The sequence below is a fragment of the Blennius ocellaris genome (assembly GCF_963422515.1).
Source record: "Blennius ocellaris genome assembly, chromosome: 22".
Lineage (NCBI taxonomy): Eukaryota > Metazoa > Chordata > Actinopteri > Blenniiformes > Blenniidae > Blennius > Blennius ocellaris.
The window spans coordinates 4,259,792-4,284,971 of NC_137671.1; the positions used below are offsets into that span (position 1 = coordinate 4,259,792).

The following is a 25,180-nucleotide window of genomic DNA, read 5'->3' on the forward strand; positions in this document are numbered from 1 at the left end:
ATGATGGGCGTGGTTTGAACACAGCGAACCTTAATAAATCACAAATGTATCCATTTTTAACTGCCGATTTAATTTAGAATGATATATTTTGTTGTCACAGCTGGAAAATCGGCATTCGACGCTTCTGCTTCTCACTTCAAAGAAACATTGTTTTGTCTTTTTGACATTATATATTTTGTGTTCAATGGCCAGAATTTCATGTTTAGTAAATTTTTTTTTTTTGCAAATAACTTGAGTTTGCATGTTCTTCTGTGTGTGTGGGTTCCTTCCACAGTGTAAAAACAATCACCAGAGGTGAGAGTGTGAATGTTGTTTGCCTTGCTCTTTACCAAATGTGTAAAAAAAAAAAAGCTATTTTTTGGGGGGGTCAAATTTTGTTATCAAATATAAATGACATCTAGTTTTTCCTGACGTTAAGAAGCCACTAACATAGTCTCTAAGAGTGCAGGGACAGAAAGTGTTGTTTTCGTCAATCAAATGTATAAAAAAAAAAAAAAAAAGACACATATGACAATAATCATAATACAGATGATGTATTTTTCAAAAATGTCTTTATTTTGGTTATTTCAACACTTTTTACATTGAGTTGTTTTTGCTCCTGAAGGTAAATCGTGTTGATTTCTTGTTCACTGAATAAAATCACCTTGATGAAAACGACACGCTGGTTTGATCCCTCGTCTTCACCTGGTTTCACGCTCCTGTAACGTCGGGCTGGAATGTGTTCTACTGAAGTGAATATACAGTATATTTCAAAATATCTCATATAAATCTTTCTTTACAATTTAATTGCACTTTTTATTTTTTCTACTAACAAAAATGACAACAGGGTTTTAATGATCCTTTCCAAACTTCGAACACGGATTCATTTTCTTCTGAGCCATTTATTCCAATAAACTCTATAAATCTGGATTTAAAACTGCTCACTGTTGGGTTTTTTTGGAGCGACTATGACGAGAAAAATGTCACCGAAAACGAGTTAAATGACATGAATGTAAAGAAGTCTATAAAACCCTGCCGAGGTTTTGCACAATTCGGCTGAAAGCAAAGCTGAAAAAACTATTTATATATTTATAACCATCCCCTTCAAAGTACAAATATTGTCCTGGGTTGTCAACTGTAGTTTTAGAAAAGATGGATGAATCTAATTTTCTTCTTGTTGATTGAGCAGAGAAATATAAAGAATCCAGTTAATTTTGCAGTGAAAGTGTGGATTTCTCTTTTAAACGCGCTTTTTTTTTTTTTTTTTACAGCTGAATTGTGCAAATTTGAAAACGGTTTAACCTCGTTTACAAAAAAAAAACTAAAAAACTTTTTACATAAGTTATTGACTTAATCCCTTTAAAATCAGACCTCTGAGTGGCAGGTCATGTTTGTTTGTTGGAATACTCGCTGTGGATGAAAATAGACTGAGGGTTTCTGTGCACCAAAGTATGAGCGATACATTCAAAATTTTTATATTCCCGTCTCGTCAGGTGACATTAAGTCAAGTTTTAAAAATAAGGAAGGTATTTCTGTACAGCGTCCTTCCTTCTAAACACGTGCAATTTTGCATTCATGTATTGTTTTTCTTTTTTTTTTATTGATAAACCAACGATAAGAATCACAGTAATAAGAAGAATTACACTCAAAAACACAAGACGGAGCTCCTGCGATTAACGCTCTGGCCACACAATGAGTTTTTTTTTTTCACACAATGAGTTAAAAGCATAATCATAGAAACCAAAGGCAAAAAAAAATAAAAAAAATTCTACGGTTTGGCCTCCAGGTGGCAGCAAAGGAGAGGCGATGTTCCCTCTTTGAATTTACCATGAGAACAAAAGTGAAATGAAATGAAAACTCCACAGTCTGAATAGAAAGCATGTGAGTTGTTGTTGTTGTTGTTGTTGTTTCCCCTTTTAACTGTACACGTTCCCTGCTGGTTTGGGTCAAACGGACGCTGGTCTGGAAACGAGCTTCATTCGCAGGCCAGTTTGCTGTCGAAGCTCGACAGGCCGATGGCGAAGGCCTGCAGAGCGCACATGGGGTAGTTGTAGTCCAGGGTGAAGATGTCCTCGGCCACTCGGCCGAACTGCATGACGATGTAGTCGGCTGGAGGAGGAGAAACAAAAAGCGCAACATTGACGATTCACGCCCAGTCAGCAAAATTAACTACATTTGAAAACAATAAGCAACAAACGTCTATGTGAGACTGTTCATAGGAAGAGTTTACGGCGGTACGGAGTCGGAGCGTTTTCCAAAAATTGTGCTTTCACCACATCCACAGAGACGGAGTTTAACCTTATTTTAAAAAGTTGTGCTTTCCCTCGTTTCCACACAGAATTCTCGAATAGTTGCGTTTTTTTTTTTATGTTTCCACAGAGACGGACGAGTCTTTAGAGTTTTCAAAAAAAGTTTCCTCTTGCGGAAACGCTTTCTAAAAGTTCCGGTTCCACATCGACAGAGTTTCAGCATTTTTTTTTTTTTTTTTTAAAGATGCATTTCCTCTCTTTCCACGGCGACGCGGACTATCGTTCCACCTTGAGAGCTGTTTTCAAAAAGTTGCTTCGCCCGGTTCTGAGCACCGTTGCCGTGTAGACGGACGACCTAAAAACCCTCAAATGAAAATACGTTTCTAAAAGCTTCCCTGGAGCCAAAACGGGTCAAAACGAGAGAACGCGGTCGTGGTGCTTACGGTCGTTGTCGTGGACGATCTGGAAGTTTTTGACCGAAGCTTGAGTGACCCGGCCGTGGAAATTCAGCACGTAGGACTGGGTGTCGTCGTTCCACAGCGGAGCCTTGTTGTGTAACTCGATCAGACTGTCCAGAGAATTATTCTGCCACCTGCTCAGGAGGCTCTCCTGATCCTGTCACACACACACACACACACGATTATCTTCTCGTCTTCCACGTCCCCCCCCCCCCCCCCCCCCTGCCTGGAGATCATCGCAAACGTTGGCTCACACTCTGCGGCCTCACGGGAACCCTCTCGAAGCTCATGTTCATGCCCGGGATGATCACGGTCATCTTGCGCGGCCCTTTGAATCCCAGCACGTTGGTTTCCTGCCCGGGAGGAAGAAGACAAGTCAGACGCTTGCGGACAAGAGGCGGGACAACCGGCGGGCGCGCGCCGCTCCGACGGGCGCCGCTCTGACGCTCACTCACGTAGCAGACGGCGGCCAGTTCCTGCCGCTTGTCGCCCTCCTCCAGCAGCGCTCCGGGGTTTTTACACGGGTTGGTGCCGTTGTCGTACACGGTGAATTTGGTGCCCATGAGGTTGGATCTGGTAGAGAGAGGCAATGTTTTTTGTTTATTTTTTTTACTATATATACATAAAACAAAACAGAAAGAAATCAAGTGAATAAACTAGATTTTATTTTTAATAAAATTCTCATTAAAAAAAACGGCTTTTCAACGAGAACCACATAAAGACATGTGCTATTTATTGCTAATTCATCCCAACCGTCTGAAACACCGACAGGTTTCTACTGAACACTTGCTTGAAAGTTGAAGGGAAAAAAACAAACAAACAAATTTGTTGGCAGCATTTTTTCTACCTGAGTAGAGCAGAGTGGTGAAACTAAAGCTCTGCGCCGGAACAGTTTTCTCATCTTGGACACGCATTTATGGCCTCGTTTACATTCATATGGCCAGAGACAAACTGTCAACGATAAAGCGTTTCCATGGAGACCGAGTGTTTACAAAAAGTTACGTTTTCCCTGTTTACACTGAGACAGTGTTTTCAAAAAAGTTGCACTTTACCCGTTTCTACGGTGATGGAATCTTTTCAAAAAGTTGTGTTTTTCCCTGTGTACACAGATGTTTTCAAAAAGTTGACATTTCCCTGTTTACATGGACACGGGGCTTTTTCAAAAAGTTGCATTTTCATCGATTACACAGAGATAGAGACAGTTGAGGGTTTTCAAAATGTTTTGCAACATTTCCCGGGAGATGGAGTCGGAGTGTTTTCAAAAACTTGCGTTTACCCGTAACAGTGTTTCCAAAAAGTAGTGTTTTCCCCCATTTTCCAAGGAGACATTTTCAAAAAAGTAGCATTTTTCCCATTTACAGAGAGAAGGAGACGGAAAATGAAGTCTGAGCATTTTCTAAAAGTGCCGTGTTACCATGTTACAACAGAGACAGGGTCAGAGAATTGTCAAAAAGTTCCACCTTGGGAGCCGTTTTCAAAAAAGTCGCATTTTCAGTGTCTCCGAGCACCGTTGTCGTAAAGGGACCTCAAAAAACGCAACGCAAGTTTAGCATTTCGACTTAAAACGTCGTCGATGATCCATAAAGTTTACCAGGAATTCAATAAAAGAAGAAAAAGTTGCATCTGAACAGGAGGTTGGTTTTTACCTGAGTTTCCCGATGAAGCTCTCGCCCTCTCGCGACAGATCGGTGGCGTCCACTGAAATCAGGTAGTTGGAAGTTTTACTCTTTTTCCTCTTTCGTCCTGCCAGCAAGAATACCTGGAGAGAGTTTGGAGGGGAAGGACGGAGTACAAGCAGAAATGTGGCCGATTGAAGATCCCAACATAACAGATGCTGAAAGCACAGAGTGTAACTTCACATGACGCATGTCAGGTAATGAAGTAGAAATACTTCACTGCCTGACTTAAGTGGAACTTTCAGGTATCGATACTTTACTGGGGTCATTATTTTACCTCATCTATTTACAGTTTCACAGTTCTCTGCACTTTCTAATGCTTGCATTTCTAAAAACAGCTACTTTTATTTCATTGAGGCCTGTTTTTTTGGTTTTTTTATCCTTCAAAAAAAAAAAAAAAAATCCCAATAAATCACACCATGATTGGATGAGGACCCACCGCCCCTGAACATGAATGACAAGTGATCAAGCCAAGCCAACCCTGTGCTTGAATGCAAATTAGCCATGTGATGCTAACAGTAGCGGCTAACCCCATTTTCTCTGTGTCTGTCTGATCATATTTGCTCTGGAAGAATTACAAAATGTCACATGATCCCCTCCGGAGGCTCTTATTTCCAAGCGCACTGATTGCTTGTCTTTAGGCCATAGTGGGCAGGCTGGTGCCAATTATTGTCTTGTGTGCTCTTGTCTCTTGGTATTAAACAACGTGGAGCCATGACACTTTATTCAATGCAGCCTGGTATGTGGGATTATAAAAAAAACCAAAAACGTTGAGTTTGGAAAACTGTAATGTTGCGGGAAATTATGTTGTGTTTCGACTACAAGCATTCCAAATCTTATATAACATTATGGTCATTATGGCATTTGGTTGAGCTGGAAGTGGCGGGGTCGCACAGCCGTCATGGTTTTGTCTGTAATAGCATTTTTTTTCCTATTACTTTTCTACTTGAAGTAGTTTTGAAGCGAGTACTTTTCTACTTGTGCTTGGGTGGATCTACTTTGGACTCCTCCCCCCCCCCCCCCCCTCCCTCACCCTCTTGCCGTCCTCCTTCTCCATGTGCATGAAGTAGGTCGGGTAGAGGCCGCGGTCCATGCCCTTCTTGTCCCGGGTGACGCGACACTTCACGGTGACGCCGCGCGGCGCCGGCCGCAACACGAACTCCTCCAGGTCGGACGCTTCGGAGAGCAGGCCGTCGGCCGACGGCGATCCGGGGGCCACCGGCTCCTGAGTGGAAACGGCGGACGTCAGCTTGGCGTTCGGAGGGAAAAGAGACCCCCGGTGGGGGGAGGGGGGGGGGGGGGGGGGGGCGACTCACCGGGATGTCTTTGCCGCTGGCGGCCGACGTGGGCCTGTTGGCGTCCGTGTGAGGCGACAGGGAGCGCCGGCCCTCGTCTTCGTCCTCGTGCTCGCTGGCTTCGTCGAAGTTCATGCTTCCACACAGACCTGAGGCGAGGAAAATGACGGGAGGCGGATTTCGTGACCGGAAAACACCACGGCAAAATAAGTCATTATATATAAACTTAATTCTGAATACGCTGGAATCAGTCGTGCACGACAGCAAGTCGCCTGCAGTCTTTCGACTATTTAAAATTTGTCTGGAGCTAAAAAAATGTTAATTATCTGGAAAAAAAACATTATTTTAAAAAGATGTTCTACATATAGAAACTGAGGTGTCATTTATGAATAGTTGCATTTAATATGTTTCATTTCCTCTTTTTTTTTATGGATTTTCCCACTTCAGCGCTTTTTATGGACCTTGTCTATTTTAGCTGCTTTATCGATTTAGCCGTTTATAGCCGCCGTGCGTTTCTTAAGCGTTGCTAGTTTTTTCTTCCTTTTTTCCTTTTCTCTGTGGTTTCTTTCTACATTTTATTCCATTTTTCCTTTATTTTCTTTTTTTCCATTTTTGATATTTTTCGCCTTTTCTTTTTCCTTTCACCTTTTTCCTTCTTCTTTTTTCCACACTTATTGCATTTTCCCACTTCTTTACCCTTCTCCAGACAAAAAAAGATGAACGAGCAAGTTTAATCATTGTCGCTCGATAATTTTTCCAGAATTCTTTACATTTTTCGATTTATTTTTTTAATCTATTTGATCCTTTTACTCCTTTTTTTTTCCAGACATCCAGTCTCTTTTTTGCTGTTTTACCTTATTTGGCTGTTTATAGTGTGGAGATTAGCCCAAATCTGAAAATTACTGTGGCATGCAAATAGAATAAAAATGAATTAAAACAAAAAAAAAAAAACCTCACAGGAGGTCACAACTACTTTGTGGACTCAGTTGCACCCTTGCATGACAAATCCAGTTTTTTCAAAGTCAGGATGATCCTAATGCCACGAAATGAGGCCGCCGTCACTCCGTCGCTCCGTGCGTACTCTGTGTACACACTGACACACTTGTACACACACACACACACACACACACACACACACACACACACACACACACACACACACACACACACACACACACACACACACACACACACACACACACACACACACACACACACACACACACACACACGCAAACAAAATCTCGCACAGACTCTCCCACAAATAACGATGGAATAGTATGTGGCCATGTGATGCTTTAGAATAAAGAAGTGACTAAAGCTCTGAAAAAAAAAATAAATAAATATCTATAAGAACTGTAATTACCTCGTGCAGCTTTTCTCAGTATTGGCAAATGTAAGTATTCATACTTGGTCTGTTAACAAGGGGCTGTACCAATCCCACATTTTGTGACTTTTTTCTGACGTACTACCATCTTTCTAAATCTAATTCAGAATTTAAAAAAAAAAGAAAGAAAAGAAGAGCCATAGTGTGTTGATATATAGGGACACGCCATGTTTCTATCAGGATATTCACAAGCAGGACGTGATGAGCAGCTAAAGGGCCACGAGAGACTTAAAAAGCATCATGAAATATAGATTGTTGTTCGCAAACGGAGAGTCCGGAGCTCCAATTAAAACAAAGTTCTGTGAGCTGTCAGATTTTGAAATGTCAAAGAGGAGAAGTCGAGCAAATACAGAGCGAGTCCAACCAAAGCACACATCCAGACTCTTCTCCACGCAGTTATTACTGCTCATGGAGGGACGTTTGATCTTATTACAATACATCTGCTCATAATACAACCTGTACTTATATCAATAAGGTGACTAAATATAAGTATTTCTCCAATGCGCAGATGCTTAAATGACTTTTTATGAGAATGGTAATTCAGCGCTCATCTCTGGATGGCAGAACTCCTCAGTTTTAAACACAGTGAAAGATGACACTATCTTCTCTGGGAAGGGGTTTTTTTTTTATTTTATTTTTTTTATGACCATCTCCTGTAACTCGGTGCCAGCTGGCTGGTGAGAGTCGGAGGCAGTGAGTCTAATGATGCCATAAATGAGCGCTGCAGTGCGAACAAAGCCGTGGCCTGTTAGTAAATGACCCATTTCCCACTGCGTCCGTCATGCCACTCGGCTTTGAGCGCCGCCAAATATTCTGCTAACTGAAGAGCTAAAAACAATGGCAGCCAGTGAGCCCCCCCCCCCCCCCCCACCCCACCCCCTCCTGTTGACACGACATCGTTTCAATTCAAAACGCATCCATTTTGCATTTTCGTTTCTGAAAAGTGTCAAAAAGTTGCATTTTGCCTGTTTCCATGGAGACAGAGTCAGAGCATCAACAAAAAGTTGCGTTTTCAGTGGCTCCAAGCACTCTTGTCATGGAAACGGGACACCTGGAGCACAACGGAAGTTGTCGCTCTAAAACGTTGTCATGGAAACGGGGCCTTCAGTTTTACGCAATGATTCGCTCTCAGAATCTCATGAAATGTTTTCGATATCGCACGTCTTTCTTTTTACAGAGCACACTTTATGCTCATATTTTGGGAGAAACTATCAAAAATGAGTAGAAAATATAGTCCTTATATCTGCATTTTTCGAAAAACTGAAGAACCGCGCCCACCACAGCGAGCCCCCCCCCCCCGTTGACACGACATCGTTTCAATTCAAAACGCATCCATTTTGCATTTTCGTTTCCGAAAAGTGTCAAAAAGTTGCATTTCCCCCCCCTCCCCGTTTCCACAGAGATGGAGCATTTTTGGAAAAGTTGTGTTTTCAAAAAGTTCCACTTTGCCTGTTTCCATGGAGACAGAGTCAGAGCATCGACAAAAAGTTGCGTTTTCAGTGGCTCCAAGCACTCTTGTCATGGAAACGGGACACCCGGAGCACAGCGGAAGTTGTCGCTCTAAAACGTTGTCATGGAAACGGGGCCTTCAGTTTTGATTCGCTCTCAGAATCTCATGAAATGTTTTCGATATCTCACGTTTTTCTTTTTACAGAGCACACTTTATGCTCATATTTTGGGAGAAACTATCAAAAATTCGTAGAAAATATAGTCCTTATATCTCCATTTCCCGAAAAACTGAAGAACCCCCCCCCCCCCCCCCCCACGTTGACACGACATCGTTTCAAATCAAAACGCATCCATTTTGCATTTTCGTTTCCAAAAAGTGTCAAAAAGTTGCATTTCCCCCCCCGTTTCCACAGAGATGCAGCATTTTTGGAAAAGTTGTGTTTTTCAAAAAGTTCCACTTTGCCTGTTTCCATGGAGACAGAGTCAGAGCATCCGAAAAAGTGAAGAACCGCGCCCACCACGGCGTCGCCTCCATTCATATCTCATTTGTCGCGGGACGCTCACCTTGTTTCTGCAGCAGTTTGTGGATGTCCGTCTTGGGCTCCAGTAGCGTCTCGGTGTCTCCGTCTCTCTCGGGCTCCTCGTTGGCTGCAGACTGCGTCTCGCGCTGAGGCTGGAACTGCGACTTGGGGGACCCAGACAGGGACTGGCCCGTCGACAGGATTTGGATTTTGCCTCCCAGATCGGGAGCTTCCGAGGCCAGGAAAGCCGCGGGGCCGTCGATGCCTGCGGGAAGAGTGTTGATCACAGGCAACGTGGCGGAGATCAGATACGATGGGGTCTGAAACCTCCATGAGCTAAAGAGCCGTTTGACGAAACATGCTCGTTATCTGATATGTAAAAAAAAAAAAAAACATTAGAAAAATTGCTTACAAGAACTGAGGTTGCCTTCATTAAGCGTCATAATTCAAGTATATTTCATTATATTTTTAGCTTTGTCTTTTCAGATTTTATTTTGTAGTTCTATTTTTTTTTTCATTTATTAATTTTTCTTTCATTCCTATTTTTGTTTTTCTAAAATAAAATGCCACAGTAGCAGTCTTTATCAATTTAATTTGACAATTTTTCCAGGTTTTTCTTTTTTTTTTTTTGCGAATTTCGAGCAATCCTGCCTCTTTTTAGCTGTAGCGCCTTCGTTTTTTCTTTTTGTTTTAACGTTTTATGTTTTGTTTATTGTTTTACCATCTGATTGTTTTTATTGCTTGAACTTTTTTTATTGTTTTAATGTTTTTATGTTGCCTCTTATATTTTTATTTCAATGTACAGCACTTTGTCTCAGCTACGGCTGCTTAAAGCGCTTTATAAATAAAGCTGAGTTGAGTTTGTAGCCTGGACTGCAATTTAAAATAAAATTTAAAAAAAAGCTTATTTACATCAGATATTCAGATATTTCATGCTTAAAACGCGAGGTCGCGAGGTCGCGAGGCTTCCTTTACCGTCCATGATGACATCGTGGGTGACGCTGAGTTGGGAGTCCACCAGCGGGGCCTGCTCTTCACCGCGCCGGGCCCGGGAGCGCCGGGGCCGTGCCTCCGTGTTGGGCTGGACCATCAGCGGCTCCTGGCGCTTCCGCCGCTGCTTCTGCTCCAGGAGCGCCCTCTGTGGGTCGAGACGGGGAATGAGACGGGGCGGCGTGACTCTGAAGTCGCGTGACAAGAAAATCGCCATCCTGCAGCTTGCTCTAGAAGAATTTATTTATTTATTTTTATTAAAACAGGAGAATCCGCACAAACAGCTGTGTTTTTGTTGTTTTCACTCACACAGAAATGACAGAAACACTTAAAACAATGTCGTTTTCCTGTAGGACCACTAGTGGGTGCTGCTTTTGTCATAAAAAATTTGTAATAAAACCACCTGAAAACATCGAAACAAGTTGTTTTGTGATCCAGGTGAGGGTGTAGTACAGTGGTGCTCAATACGTCGATCGCGATCTACCAGTCGATCGCAAAGGTAGTAATAGTAGATCGCATGACATTAGAAAAAAAAAAAAATAGACGCTGGTGTAATGAAACTGATTTACCTTTCCGAATAACGAGTACAATCGAACGCAGCGTCAGACGACGGCTGAATTTTTCTGGCCTTCAGGTCACCGCACACGTGCAAACAATGACGCTAAGTGTGGCAAAGCTAACAAGCTAGTAAAGCGAGTTACCGCAAATTTGAAGCCCCCACCAAAAATGAGTGGGGGGGGGGCTGGACCAAGTGAGAAGATGAAAACGTGTCACTTTCACGAGGAATGGGAAGTGGACTTCTTTTTCACGATGTCATTTTCGAAGTGCGTTTGTCTCGTCTGCCAGTCGACCGTCGCAACACTAAAGAAGGTCGTCAGAGTAAATTCGGGTAATTACAAAAAACGTCCATAGTTAATTATGTCGTGTTGCACAATATTGGACAATATTGGCTCCGGTGCCTGGAGACGAGTGGTGGTGGTTGGTCTTCCAGGTGAAATTACTCCATTTTCAAAAAGTTGCCCCCCCCCCCACCCACCCACCTACATTTACTTGATCGTTCTCGTTCCACCCTGGAAGCCATTTTCAAAAAGTTCCCCGTGGCTCTGAGCATCTTTGTTGTGTAAGAAACACTTTCTTGTGTAGAAACAAACAAAAGCGAAACATCCGATGTGATACGTTATGTTATCGAGTCTAGTTGGCGGAGTTGCTGTTTTATTTTGAAAGCATATTCATTAGAGTGCCACATGCACAACAACAATGGCACATTGGAGCGAGCTGAAAACGACTGCGGCGCTTTGAGAAGAATACTACAAAACGTTTTGACTGCAGGGTTTAGCAGCATCTACTGCTAATATCCGTCACTTGTGTTTAAAAGAAAGTAGCGCAACAGAATACACATTTAAAAAATACACTATTATAAGTGATTTTTTTTTTTCGATGACAAAATCTGAAACTGGTGGCAGTTCTTCTCTACCCACTATTAAACCAAGAATAACATTGTAATAATGTTAGTGTAATAATCTCTCTGATTAGGATAATCACTACTGGCTTTTTTTTTTTTTTAATAGGTAAAAAAGCTCTTCGATTGACTCAAACTCAAAAAGTGTGAACTGTTGGATTCACGCCTGGAGTTTATTTAGTCTCCCGGCTATTTGAAGCCAGTCCATTGTAATGTCCCGCTCTTTGTGTAAAGGTTGGGCACTTGGCATTTTCAGATCAGGATGTGACTTCATTCCAAGCTTTAACGATTCTTCCTGTGTGGGGTCAAAACCCGGGGAATTAGCAAAAGTGGATTTAATCAGGGAGCCGACGGATTCGACGCAGACATACTGGAAACGACAACAACCGGGCGGTGGAGTAGGAGAAACGTCGAGCTACAAACCCGCTCCATCGATGTGGATTTCCCTACAGAAAAGCCAAAGCTGATTCCATTCCTTGTCGGTCCAGATGGATATTTGTTCCTCCCCCCCCCCCCCCCCCAAAAAAAAAGAGCAGGACCCCAGCTGGGCAAGAGTTTGTCCTCCTGGTCCCTCGCTCGTCCCTCGGGGAGCTCGGCGGTTTCCCCTGATGGTGAAAACACTCTATCTCCTGGCGAACGGGCGAGCAGCCGAGCGAGTGTACGTGCAAGTGACCAGTGAAAACTGAATCAGTCGTCATTAGCACTCGAGCAGGGGGAGCGAGAGAGAGAGAGGGAGAGAGAGAGAGGGAGGGAGGGAGGGAGGGAGAGAGAGAGAGAGAGAGGCAGCAACAAGCTGAGAGGTGCACTCCAAGTGAGACAAGTTGAAATCCAGTGAGAAAACAGCGAGCACGGTAAGAGCAGCTGAGTAGAACGGACAAGTATTCATTTTTCTGCCCTTGTTTATATATATATATATAATATAAAAAAAAAAAAAACCTCAGCTGTTCCCTTCTGGGTGCAACGATGTTTGTCCTTGTGGGTTACGTAAGAGCTCGGCTGAAAGTGAGCCACAGTGGAACTATGAGCAACACACACACACACACACACACACACACACACACACACACACACACACACACACACACACACACACACACACACACACACACACGCACACGCACACGCACACGCACACGCACACACACTCGCTCAGAAAACAGGCATCTGTAGCCTGTATGACCAAAAGAGCCACTTTCAAGACATTCCACCGAAATAAATGATGAAATAATTCTATGGAGCTGCAAATTTAATTTAATTTTTTTAAAGGAAAAAAAAAATGTGTGATGTTTCATGACAACAATCTAGAACATCCGACATGTTTTTTGGTTATTTTAGTGTTGTTTTTTCAGAAAGAAATCTTAAATCTAAAAGCCATTTTAGTGTTTTAGCTGCCAGCTTTAGTTGTTTACACTGTTTTGACTCTGATGATTTGCTTGTTTTTATGAATTTGAGGTCATTTTTTTCATCAGTTTTATCATATTTAGATGTTTCACCTTTTTTTGTTGTTTTAAGCTACTTTAACTCTTTTTGAAATCCGAAATGAAAAAAAACAAATACATATTAACAGTGTAAACTTTATTGGAGAAGCGCTTTTAAATTGAAGAGTGAAGAGGAGCCGCCACATTCATTGTTATGAAAGAATCGTCATCGTGAGCAGAACTATTTGCTACGACTGTGTGCACGGTTTCGGTTTTCACTGTTTCCATGGAGATGGAGCACTTTTCCAAAACTTGACGACTTAGCAGTGTCAACAATAACCCAATAGCGCAAGGATTCTTTGACCTGCTGTTTTCCAACAGCCTTGTTTCCATATTTCTCTCCCAGTAAAGTCTCCGATGACAACAATACCAAAACGTGGTGTATCATCCATTTACCACGGAGGCCGGGAGCGATGGCTTTCAAAAAGTTCCAGGAAGCATGTGGCTTTGTTTGCGACTGAAGCGTCCTACCTGTTTCTCCAGCTTCTGCTGCATGAGGCTGGCGCCGTCATCTTCAATTCCGCTATGGAGAAGGAAAAAAAAAAATACAAAACTGACATTTCACACGTAAACAAGACAATATAACAAAGTTTCTTGTTGGGGAAACGAGACAAGGGGACGGGATAATGCTGGATGCTGGTCGGAGGGGGGGGGCCTCCGGGCATTTACCTTGGACACCTATCTGAGGGAACTGGGTCCACGTTGCTTAGCGACAGCGAGGAGAGAGGAGATCAACAGTCGGCGTCGCCACTACGTCTTAATTCCTTTTAAACCTCCTTCAAAATGCAACCGGCGACTCCATTTCTCACATTTCCTCCTGTTAAAAACACTCCACCTTCTACTTTTTCCTCTCTCTGTCTTCTCTATCAGCTCAGCTCGTCAGATTCCTAATTCATTCGTCCCCGGCGCGCTATTTTCATCTCCCTTCAGTCGCTCTCGCGACCTTCCCGCTGCTGTCCACTTGAAGGCGGTGACGCACGGCGCCCGGGGACGTCGCCTGTCATTGCGCTCCGTCTATGAGGGAAGCCATTTGAAGCAAAACACAGGTCCTGTTTTTTTTTTGTTGTTTTTTTTGAGTCCGTCCCACTTCTGCAAGTGTTACGACTGACATCGTGATCGGAGACCCGACGGCCAGGCCTGAGTCACGGTGTCCAAATGAGTCCTTTCTCGCTCAGCATTAATGAGTCCCCTGCTGTTGACACCACCCCCACCCCCACCCCCACCCCAGGAGGCCATTATAGCACCTGAGAACAGGTTGTGGTAAGAGAGTAGAGTGGCAGGTGATAGTTTATTATTACACCTACAGCTATGCTGCCATGTAAAGTCTAATTTAACCCTTAGATGCACACGTGGGGTCAAAAATGACCCCACGGGTTGTTATACTTCAACATCTTTAAAATGAAAAGTTGTAAAATAGTCATATTCCAGGTGTTCCTCATAAAACGTGTTTGTGACATGAGGCCATTTGCATTTTTATATATATTTTTTTCATAAATATTAAGAAATTGCAGTTCTTGTATCACTACCCCACTCTTCCACAAGGGGGGTCAAAGTAACATATTTGATCACTAATTTCATCACACATCATAATCTGTCAATGAAAAATAAGTTCACAAATTGAGATAATACTTACATGTACGTCACTGGGTAAAACTGACCTCCAGGGCGGTGAGACTGCTGACATCACATGTTTCAGTGGGACAGTCAGAGTTGCTCAGAATTAAGTTTCATACAAGACAAAAACTGCAATTTCTTCAAATTAATGAAAAAATAATAAATAAAAATGCAAATGGCCTCATGTCACAAACGTGTTTTCTGAGGAAATACCTAGAATATGAAAATATTGCAACGCTTTGTTTTAAAGATTTTGAAGAAGAACAACCCAGTATATTGCCAAAACGCATTGATTTGAATTGGAACGTGTGGAAGAGTGTAGGTGTTGGTAGGTTGTGCATCCAAGGGTTAAGGTATCTGCACAAAGGCAAGGCGCCTTGATGTGCACTTGAAACCGATTCTACTATATACTATTAGTGTGATTATGCTGAGAAGGTTGTGTTTTCGCCTGCGTGTATTTATTTCTTAGTTTGCATGTATGTATGTATTTTACCAGCCTGCGGCCAAAAACTACTCGTCCGAAATACATAAAATTTTCTGGGATGATTCGCCATCATCCAAGGACCGGTCGATTAGATTTTGGGGCGTTAATGACTTCCTGTTTCTGAATGAATCCCCAAAAACTGCGAGAGAGCAAAGAAAAAAAGTCCCATTTATCTCCTTTCATCTCATCGCACTAAATTGCCTTTGAAGTTTTCTCGTAATAGTTGCACTAATACAACTCCCAGAAAGCCTTGCAGCCTGATCACCCTCGTTAGCGTCGATGTAAGCTAACGGCTATCAACGTTAACTCGGTTCCACAAACACAATGTGGTTCTACCGAGTGTCCATTGTAATCATCTTAAATTAGAACTATTATAAATCTAATCAATTCTGTCAATGCACAATATCCAAGTGATTTAATAGAAAAGAGAAAAGTTGCTGGGTGTGTTGTACCTTGCTGTCGAGTTGGAGAAGCTCGCGGAGCTCGATTGTCTTCGGTAGAAGACGGCACAGGACATGCAGAAAAGAGAAGAGTGAGATAAGTTGCGTAACAAGCTTTTCAAAACAACACCCATCTGATTCATGTGTGGCTAAAATAAGAGGAGACGAGGCGATAATGCACCAAAGGTCAGACGCAAACCAGGTGCAGTGACACAAAAAGCAAGGCGGGGACATTATGAGGACACTTCGATCTGGTGAGGTTTCGAGCGGACGTCCTCCACGAACGCGGCGGCGGCGTGAACGATCAATGTTTTATCAGCGGCCGTCACAGCTTGGGTGACGGGAGAAGGACAGCCGCTGCTGTCTGCTGTGTGTCAGCCGCCGGGGGGGGGGTAACCATGGCGACCCCCCCGAGTCCGCCAACGACACACCTGGGACAGGATTGATTAAAAACCACACGGCCGCTCGGTAATCGGAGGCCGTTCGCGCCGCGCCGCAAAGATTCTCAAAAAGGCGGGAGGGGTCGCGGTTGCTGTCGAGCCGCACCGTCAAACTCTAAAGATTTGGTTTGAGTATATAACCGACCGCGTGTTGAATAATTGCATAAGAGTTGTCCGTAACCTCATTGTTGTTTCGGCGTATGAGAAGACTTAATGCAAGCCGACACTATCAAAGCTGTTCCGAAACGGCGTGACATCCCTCAGACGTTCGTTTTAATTAAAAGCTCGGCAATTTGCATCTTCAAAAAAAAAAAAAAAAAAAAAAAAGGGAATCTAAAAGTCGAATGGGTGTAAATGAATTTCTGCCAGAGGCAATTTACTGAGAAGAGAGGATGCGCGGTAAAAAATAAAAAAATAAAAAAAGAGGTCTGATAAGATTAAAAGCTTTAATCCTCAGCAGGTCACAGCATAATAACCAGAGAGGGGAAATTATAGCAAAATACAGGGGGAAGAAACCCGACAACAAGCAGGATGAAGCTGAAAAGTTTCCCTGATGCTTCACATTAGCAACACTTCAGGAAGTGAAACGCTTCATTTGCAGTTAAATTATATGGTTTCATTTTCGGCTGCATGATTCATGCTGACAATGAATAATGTCAGACGCAGTTGCAAAGTAGCTTTTTTCAGGAAAGTTGATACTTTTGCTCACAGTTCCATTATATTTCTAATTGCACCAAACACACAACACGGTCATCTAAAAGTACTTTTAAAAACCAACAATGCAACATGAGCAAGCGGAGGATGAAACCTGCAGAACCAGATTCAGAAGTGGATATGAAACGTGGGACTACAATAATGGCGCCTCGATGACATCATGCTTTCATTTGAAAGGGGTTTTTTTTTTTTTGCCAGGTATATTTTTCACAGTATAAGGATTTTGTTCTGGTGCAAAACAATTGAAAACAGTCAAATAGTGCAATAAAATACTGCATCTACACCTGGGTCAGACCTGCTATGAGCAGCCGAACCTGCAGGGGGCAGTGTAACGAGAAGCATGAAGCAACGGAAGCCAATCAGAACCCTGGAAGAAACACGACGTCATGAATTGTGACGTATATCTCCGCCTACCTCCTTTTGGATGCAAACGGAGACGCAGCGTTTTCCAAAATCTCCACGGTGGCTGGAGTTTTTAAACAATCATCACTTGTTGTGACTTCTTCTGTCACAGAAATGGAAACGTGAGCCGTTTTGGAACAGCTTATACAGTATAGTAAAGTAGTCTTCTCAAAAACTACAAAAAAAAAAAATTGCACATTCCTTTTGTGAAACATTAAATGTAGTGGCCACACAAGCCTTCAGCAGTAACCCAACTTGTGAGTATATTTATGATATATGATCATAAAGGGAGAATAAGTCGTGGATTAAAAGGTGCGACTTATACTTAAGGACTAAAATTACAGCCAAGCTCTTCCTTTAATCACTACCAACACTGGTATTAGTTTTTACTATAGTATGCTTATTGTACTTTTATTCTACACTTTGCCGCCCCCCATCATAGTTTAATTTCCTTGTATTTCATCTCACCGTATGCTTTGCTCCTTTAGAACTTATTACACTTTATAATAATCTGTGATGTTGATCTTATTTTTATTTTAGTCCTATTTTATTTTATTTGACTTATTATTACTTCTACTATAAATACTTTTGGCCCTTAGAGTTCTTGATCGTCATTGTATATAAGAAACCTCTATTCTTTGCACATTTCGTGTCTTTCCTGCTCACGAGTGTCCTTTAGGGCAGAATGTGACAAGTACATTTCTCCTTTGTGAGATCAACAAAGGCTTATCTTATCTTATCTTATCTTGTCTTATCTTTAATCATTTGGATCGTCGTCGTTTGCTACGCGAGCGTTCCGATCGATTTGCCAACAAACCAAATAAAGAGCCGGCGAGAACTCTGGTTACAGCCGACACATTGCTCTGAATAAGTAACGACGCGGTGGCGGGAACATGAGCGAGGGGCCGCGTCCGGATTGCCCGTCACTCGCCCGGCGAGTGGAAAACTCAACATCACGGCAACGCTTGACCCCCCAACCCCGGCCTGCCTCGACTCCCCAGAGGTCAAAGCAAAAAGTCAGGAAGGCGACACAAGTGGAGCGTCTTCTTCCTCTAGAACAGAACCGAGTCGAGATCCCACTACCTGTACGACCAGCGGCTGTAGGCGGGCTGAGATCCCTCCGTCTTCACGGCGTCCATGGATGCAGCGGCGGTGAACGCGAGGCGGGGGGGGGGGGGGGTCTCCAAAAGTCTCGCAGCGATCGTCGCTTACGCCACGGATGGGGAGGGAGGGAGGGGGGGGAGTTTGAGCCGCGGTGTCGCTTCGACGGCGGAGCCCTGCAGGGCGCGGAGATCTCTGCTATTGTGTCTCTGAGAAAAGAGTTGGCTGCGCGGCGCCTCGGGGGGGGGGGGGGGGGGAGTGACAGCTACCGGGGGCTGAGGCGCACTGGGCTCGTGAGGCTTACGCCGTTGCCATGACTCCACGCTTCAGGCGAGGTGCGAGGATCCAGGTCTTAAATGCCACCGACGATCACCCGGGGATGGAGGAGGGAAAGCGTCTGAATGGTCTGCAGCGGTGTTATTGAAGGCACACGGCGATACATGACATTTATAGAGTTAAACACAAAATCCCACATATTCATCTAATGTTTATTAGTGCCCCCCCCCCCCCCCCCCCCCCTCAATCTCAAGCTGAATAAGGCAAGATAAAACACCTGAAACGATAGAAAAAGCTCAAATCAGACACTGTGAGTGCAAGTTTGAATTTTCTACGTGGCTGCAAATGTTAGAGTAAAAGTTTAACAGGGTTTTTAGACTTTTTTTTTTTTTTTTACAGCCAGACAACTTTCCAGTTACTTTCTGTGAGACTCAGCAAATCAGTCACAGCTTATTTCCTCTGACTCATAAAGGGGAATTGAATATCTGTCTGGCACCTCGGTCGTATGGCAATAGTGGCATTTCACCGAGCTTTAAATAGTGCAAGTTGAAAAGAGAAACAAAAAAAAGAGAGAAAAGCTCAGTCACAACACTGATTCAGACTGTATTTGCCACTGCGATAGTGAAACACATGCTGTTGTTTGAAGGCGGGAGTCTGCAGAAGAGCCCTTTTTATCATTTCCCACCACATTCAATTTGTTTTGAGCTGCAAAATGTGTTAATTATCTGGAAAGAAGAAAAAAAAAACATTTGAAGAATGCATTCATGAAGTTAATATTTACATTTATTAATATTTACATCCCCTTACAATTTTAGCTTTAGTTTTTCCATCTTTTTTCATGGATTTTTCTGCATTTTGGCCTTTATCTATTTGTTCTTTAGCTATTTATAGTCGTTGTGTGTTTCCTAATGGTTAGAGCAGTTTAAGCTTGGCTAGTTATTCTTTGTGGAAACACTTGTAATTTTGTTGCTATATTTATATCATATTTCAATGTATTTTAAAGCATTTTTTAATTTCTTTTTCTTCTTTTTACTTTTTTTCCATTCTTTTCTTTTTGTTCTTTTTGTTGCTCTTCCATTTCTTTTTTTCCTATCTTCATCAATTTAACTTGGCCATATTTCCTATATTATTATTATTATTTTGAGCAATTTTAGCCATTTTTAGCAATTCCAACTACGCTGGCTGATTTAGCTGTTTAGCTTGAGATTTAACCCTTTTTTTATCATTGTGGGATGCAAATAAATGCAAATAAATATGTTTTATTCACATTACTGAAAGCTTCAGGGAGCCGTTCCAGAGGAGCTCCAGAGCCACAGGTTGCCTTCCCCAGTATAAGGTGAATACATTTTTTATTTTTTTAATTACCTTTTAAAACCCTAATCCAGTTGCTAGGAGACCAGATCCATTCTTCGACACTCATTTGCAACATAATGGAGGAGTGTCTAGGTTGTGTACGTTTGTCCTGAGAGACGGTGGTAAAATGACATGTGAGTCAAGTGGTGATGAGCACGGGGGACCATCAGCAGAGGGAGTAATTACCCGGCTCAAAACAAACGATGGAAATAAGCTCCAGGAGTCGATAATAATACCGTTTCCCCCCAGGCGACACGCTTTATTCACGGTTTTACCAAAGAAACTTTAAAGAAATATGGGTGGCGGCGACGATCGAACAAAAACGAGACGCATTTTTCACGATTGTGTAAAACCTCTCGTTCCGAAAGATTATTTTTAATTGACACGATCATTGAAACAACTAATCAATTGACTAATTTAGTCGTCGATTAGTTGCTTAACGATTTCTTTCAAATTGTCAACCAATGTGCTCTCGTGGCGGCCACAGTGTGGCAGTAATGAGCCGCTTTGGGCTTAAATCTACCACCTGTGCCACATCGCATCGAATGAGAGACAAAAAAACAAACAAAAAAAAAGTCATCCAACGACTAATCGAACAGTCGTGAAAGCAAATCTACAGAGTAATCGATTAGCAGAATTATCGCGAGATGCGGCCCTGATATCCAACAAGATTCCATTAAAGGCTTCGGCTCTTCCACGCGTCATTTCAGTCCAGGGAAATCAAAGAGCCGTAAAACGCCCACTTCCAGCTCTGCGCTCCCTGCAGTCGGTGAGACAGCAACATTGCTGACGCTGTTATGCAAACTGTCAGGACTGAGGGTGTTTCGCCTCGGCAAGTAGTCGCTGCGATCGCAACGTGTTTCACGCCGCCGAGCCTCTCGCTCGTCGCCACGTATTGACTATTAAAGATGTGACAAAGGAAAATCTGCGGCGGCTCGCGCTTCAAAAATAGAAACGTTTGCTAGTAAATCTAAAAAAATTACAACAAATAGACTGATTTAGATGCAAAACTGTCCAACCTGATTGAAACTTGTTCTTAATGAGTACCTAAAAATAGATCTGTCGATAAACGTTTTCTTTCTTTACCTTCCAAGTGTGTGTGTGTGTGTGTGTGTGTGTGCGTGTGCGTGTGTTCCTCTGGGACTCTGGCCCTGTTTGCGTGTTTTCAAGTGAAAACGATGAAAACACAACGTTTTGAAAACTGCTCCCAAGGTGAAACTTTTCACAAATGCTAAAACTCCGTCTCCAAGTAAATGGGGGGACGTGCAACTTTTCTGAAACGCTGCTACTTCAAATCCACACCATGGCCATAGTAGATACTTCTTCTGTACACGTGCACAATAGATAGATAATAACAACAATGTTTGCCGTCACCATGACAACAATCCAACTTGGTATTCCGTCCCTGTTCTCCAATTTTTATTGTTAATAGCAATTTGTTCTGTGTGCACATGTACGTGTGACTTCATTAAAAAAACAAAAAAAACAAACACTGGGCAGACTGACATACTGACAAGCTTGTTTTCAGTGTTTCCACTGTTTCCGTATGAACGTAAAATGATGCGTTTATCAATTGAAACATTGTCGCGTAAACCAGGCCTAAGTCGTCTTTTGGTATTTGTGGAATTTCTGTGTGTACTTCTTTAAAAAGTGAAAGGCTGAATGAACGATGAGTTTATTTTAGTTACAATACTGCAGTACAAATCCAAATTCAGTTTACAGTACAGAAATGTTCTCACAAAAAAGAGTGTTCACAGGTTCTGTAGCTGAGACGGGTAAAGGCTGAAGCCGAGGCTTATTTTTGTCTATTCCTTAAAATCCATAAAGTAACCACGAGCACCAATAATACAAAAGAACTGAAAACGACGGAAAAACAAAAACTTTACTCTAAGTTATTCTTTGCACTCGTACTCAAGTCCAAACTTATGAAAATACCACATTAGTATGGACAATAACACCGGTGTTATGTAGGGAAATGTGTGCAAATGAAGTAGTTGTGTTTTCCCTATTTCAATGGTGGCATAGCATTTTCGAAAACTTCCTGCACGGCAGCCGTTTTTGAAAACAGTTGCATTTTCAGTGGCTCAGAGGCCGAGTGCACTTCATGAGCTGTATTCAAACGTGTTTACGGTTTAACAATATACATCCATTTTCCTTGTCTGGATTAATTCATCATAGAGTCAAGGGAAGGAGGAATACAGGGATGAGTCAGTTACAGTTCTCCATTTTTCTTTTATATGAAAACCTCTAACGCAACTGACCAAAACCCGTCAGTGCCATGTATTGGATTAACCCATGAAACATCCCATTCACCAGTTCCATGAGGATTTTCTCGGTTGCCAGTTGTTGTTCTAAAAGCTGATAAAGAAATCACATAATCAGGCTTTCGCTGTAACAGGAAAGGGTGGGAGCTGATCTTTATCCCCCTGAGCTGCAGTGAGGCCAGAAAAGATCCGTTTTCCCCTGACGTGAAGACCAAACAAGTGTGTGAGGAATTACAATCCACTCTTCCTCACATCCACTAACTGACTATTTGGGTCGCGGCTCCGCTCAGCGAGGATGGAAAGTAGCTTCATGCCTGAACGCAAAAGAGGCAAACGTGTTGAGACACGACACGCAACATTTCTCTGCCTCACGTCACACAACTGGGGGACAGTAATCTGGGGGTGGATGCCAGGGAAATGTGTACTCGAGTACATCGGGCAACTTGATTACAAGATGGAGAAACACAGTGAACCACAAGGGTTACAAAGGTTTGGAAAAAAAAAAAGAGTTTGTCATATTTTTTTGTTAAATTATAGCTTCAAAGAAGAAATAAAGCTGAAATAATTGTGCCAACATCAAGTTGCTTTGTTGTTATAAGCTTGTGTTTTACGTCTGTTAGAAATAAGTGGACAAATTCACTCCAAGGCTCAGGATCAGGAAGAACGATCTGATAATAATTCAACTTCAGGTCGTGAAGAACATGAAGTACTGTCGTCAACAAAGTACTACACAATCACAATAGTGTGTTTGTGTGTGTGTGTGTGCGTGTGTGTATGTCTGACGAGAGTTGTGTATGTGTTGTGTCTGTAGTTGTGCGTGTGTGTATGACGAGGGTTGTGCATGTGTTGTGTCTGTAGTTGTGCATATGTGTGTGTGTGTGTGTCGAGAGTTGTGCAAGTGTTGTGTCTGTAGTTGTGCGTGTGTGTGTGTACGATGAGAGTTGTGCAGGTGTTGTCTGTAGTTGTGCGCGTGTGTGTGTGTGTGCGTGTGACGAGAGTTGTGTAGTGTTGTGTCTGTAGTTGTGCGTGCGTGTGTGTGCGTGTATGACGAGGGTTGTGCATGTGTTGTGTCTGTAGTTGTGCGTGTGTGTGTGTGTGCGTGCGTGCGTGCGTGCGTGCGTGTGTGTGTGTGTGTGTGTGTGTGTGTGTGTGTGTGTGTGTGTGTGTGTGTGTGTGTGTGTGTAGAGTTGTGTGACTATGTACGAAGAGATTTATGTGAACGCGTATGTTGCGTGTTTGTACAGTTGTGCGTGTGTGTCTGCGCGTGCGTGTTTTCCTTGACAATATGAAGCTCGCTGCCATCTTTCTAAATCCGTGTCGTGTCGTGGGCTCCCTCCGCACGGTCTCTCGCTCTAATGGCCAACGTTCCCCGTCAACATGAAACAGACACACTCCAAGCCGTCCTTTTGTTCGGCGCACGAGCCGTGGGAGGTAAACACTATCCGGTTAGCGCGTGAAGCTAACGCTAGCTGCCTCAGCCCTGGCGCGGACCCTCTTTTCTTTTTAAGGAGGAAAAAAAAAAAAAAGGAAAAAGTTGAGGGCGACAGTGAAGTTTTCGGAGCTCAGTGGAACCACAGCGGCTGTTCCGCGTCCCGCGACACGACACGGAGCAGAATGGCGAGCGGGGAAAGAGTGAAATTGTGTTTTAATCTCACCTTATGCTGTAGTAACTCATGTTTATCCGCCGTTGCTAGGGACGGTCCTCGTGAGGCCGAACAGATGGGGAGAACTCCGCTCCTTAGTTACCGAACACGCGAAGAAGCAGCGCTGCGATTGGTCGGTGGGCGGTTTTAGGAGGATGCTGATTGGTGGAGACTTCCAAGGAGGTGGTGTCTCAGAGGACTACTAATACATTAATAAATCGACATTTTCTGTTTTTTTCTAAATGTATTCACGTCTCACGATGATTTTATAAAATGGTTTGGTCTGCAGATAAATAAGGTAGAACTGTGAAAACAGTCAGAATATCTGGAGGGGGGAAATATGAAGAAAGATTAAAAACAGAGGAAGAAGGAAAAAGGAATCAAACAACACGAAAAGGGGAGGAAATAGAAAAGGGATAAAGACAAAAAAGAAAATGGTAAAGGGAAAAAATAACAAAGAAATGAAAAGATGAAATGGGCAAAAAAAAGACCAAAAAAAGGAAAACAAAGGAGCTGAAAAAATGGAAAGGAAAAAAAACAAAGAATGAAATACAAGAAGAAAATAGTAAAAAGGAATATGAGAAAGATGCAAGGGGAAAACAAAACAAAAAAGATGTACAAATTATTAAAACATAATTTTTAAGTGTATCCATTTTTGGTTCCCTTCAGTTTAAATTAATAATTGAATGAATTCCCAGCATCTTTGACTGGATCTTTTCACAGTTTCCAACCGCAAGACAGGTGAGGAATACACGGAAGAACTTTACTTCATGGCGAGCTGGGCTGACGTTTTCCTGGGCTGAACAAGTTACTTGTCTGAAAATGAGACGAAACAACTTGGGACGTATTCATGTGTATTTAAAGTGGCACAGAGGCCTTTAGGTGCCACACAGCGACACTCACCTGTTCTTACTCATTAATTAGTTAAAAGGGCAGACTCTTGGTTTGGATTGTTTCTTGATGTGATGCTGCCTTCTGCTGGTCACTTGGCGGAACCGCTGGCTGCTGCTCCAGATATGGTCTTCTTGCCCTGGCATAAAATAAAATTATACATTTTGACTAAATATATTATGAGTGTTCGGCGGGTTAAATGATGGATATCAAAGAATTTGATAGGAATGTCTTGTGATGCATTCAAATTAATGAAGATAGATTTTTTCCCCCTTAAAGTTTGTATCTACATATATATTTGTTTTTTGACATCTCTGGAAAAAGTAATTGAAAATAAAATACATGAAAATAAAAATGTTAAGGAAAGGAACCATGGCGAGTGTCCGCGTGCACAGCCGAGCCTTTAAAAGCGACGCACACCTTCTGAACAGGTTCGGCAGTTCCGGTGTGTGAAGCCGCTACGGCTGAAGTTAAATTATATTTTCTTGACTAAAACTCAAGTCTTTGTAAGCGAAAGACGTCGTCGAGGACCGGGATTCAGTCGATAAGATGACAAAACTCCGTCTGTCGTTTGTTTACCGCTGCGCACTCTCTGTTAGCTTTCGTTTAGCCACGCG

General features: G+C 42.7%; 1 protein-coding gene across 1 annotated transcript; it reads right to left on the reverse strand.

Annotated features, from left to right (window-relative positions):
- Positions 1–1,925: 1,925 nt before the first annotated feature.
- tulp3 (TUB like protein 3) lies at positions 1,926–23,735 on the reverse strand. Its single transcript, XM_080518237.1, has 12 exons — positions 23,685–23,735; positions 15,492–15,530; positions 13,413–13,464; positions 9,990–10,152; positions 9,058–9,279; positions 5,679–5,806; positions 5,396–5,587; positions 4,333–4,445; positions 3,142–3,259; positions 2,941–3,039; positions 2,672–2,843; positions 1,926–2,088 (listed from the first exon to the last, which is right to left on the reverse strand). The coding sequence occupies exons 1-12, from the start codon at positions 23,702–23,704 to the stop codon at positions 1,955–1,957; spliced, it is 1,452 nt and encodes a 483-aa protein (XP_080374363.1). The 5' UTR covers positions 23,705–23,735; the 3' UTR covers positions 1,926–1,954.
- Between the last annotated feature and the right edge of the window lie 1,445 nt (positions 23,736–25,180).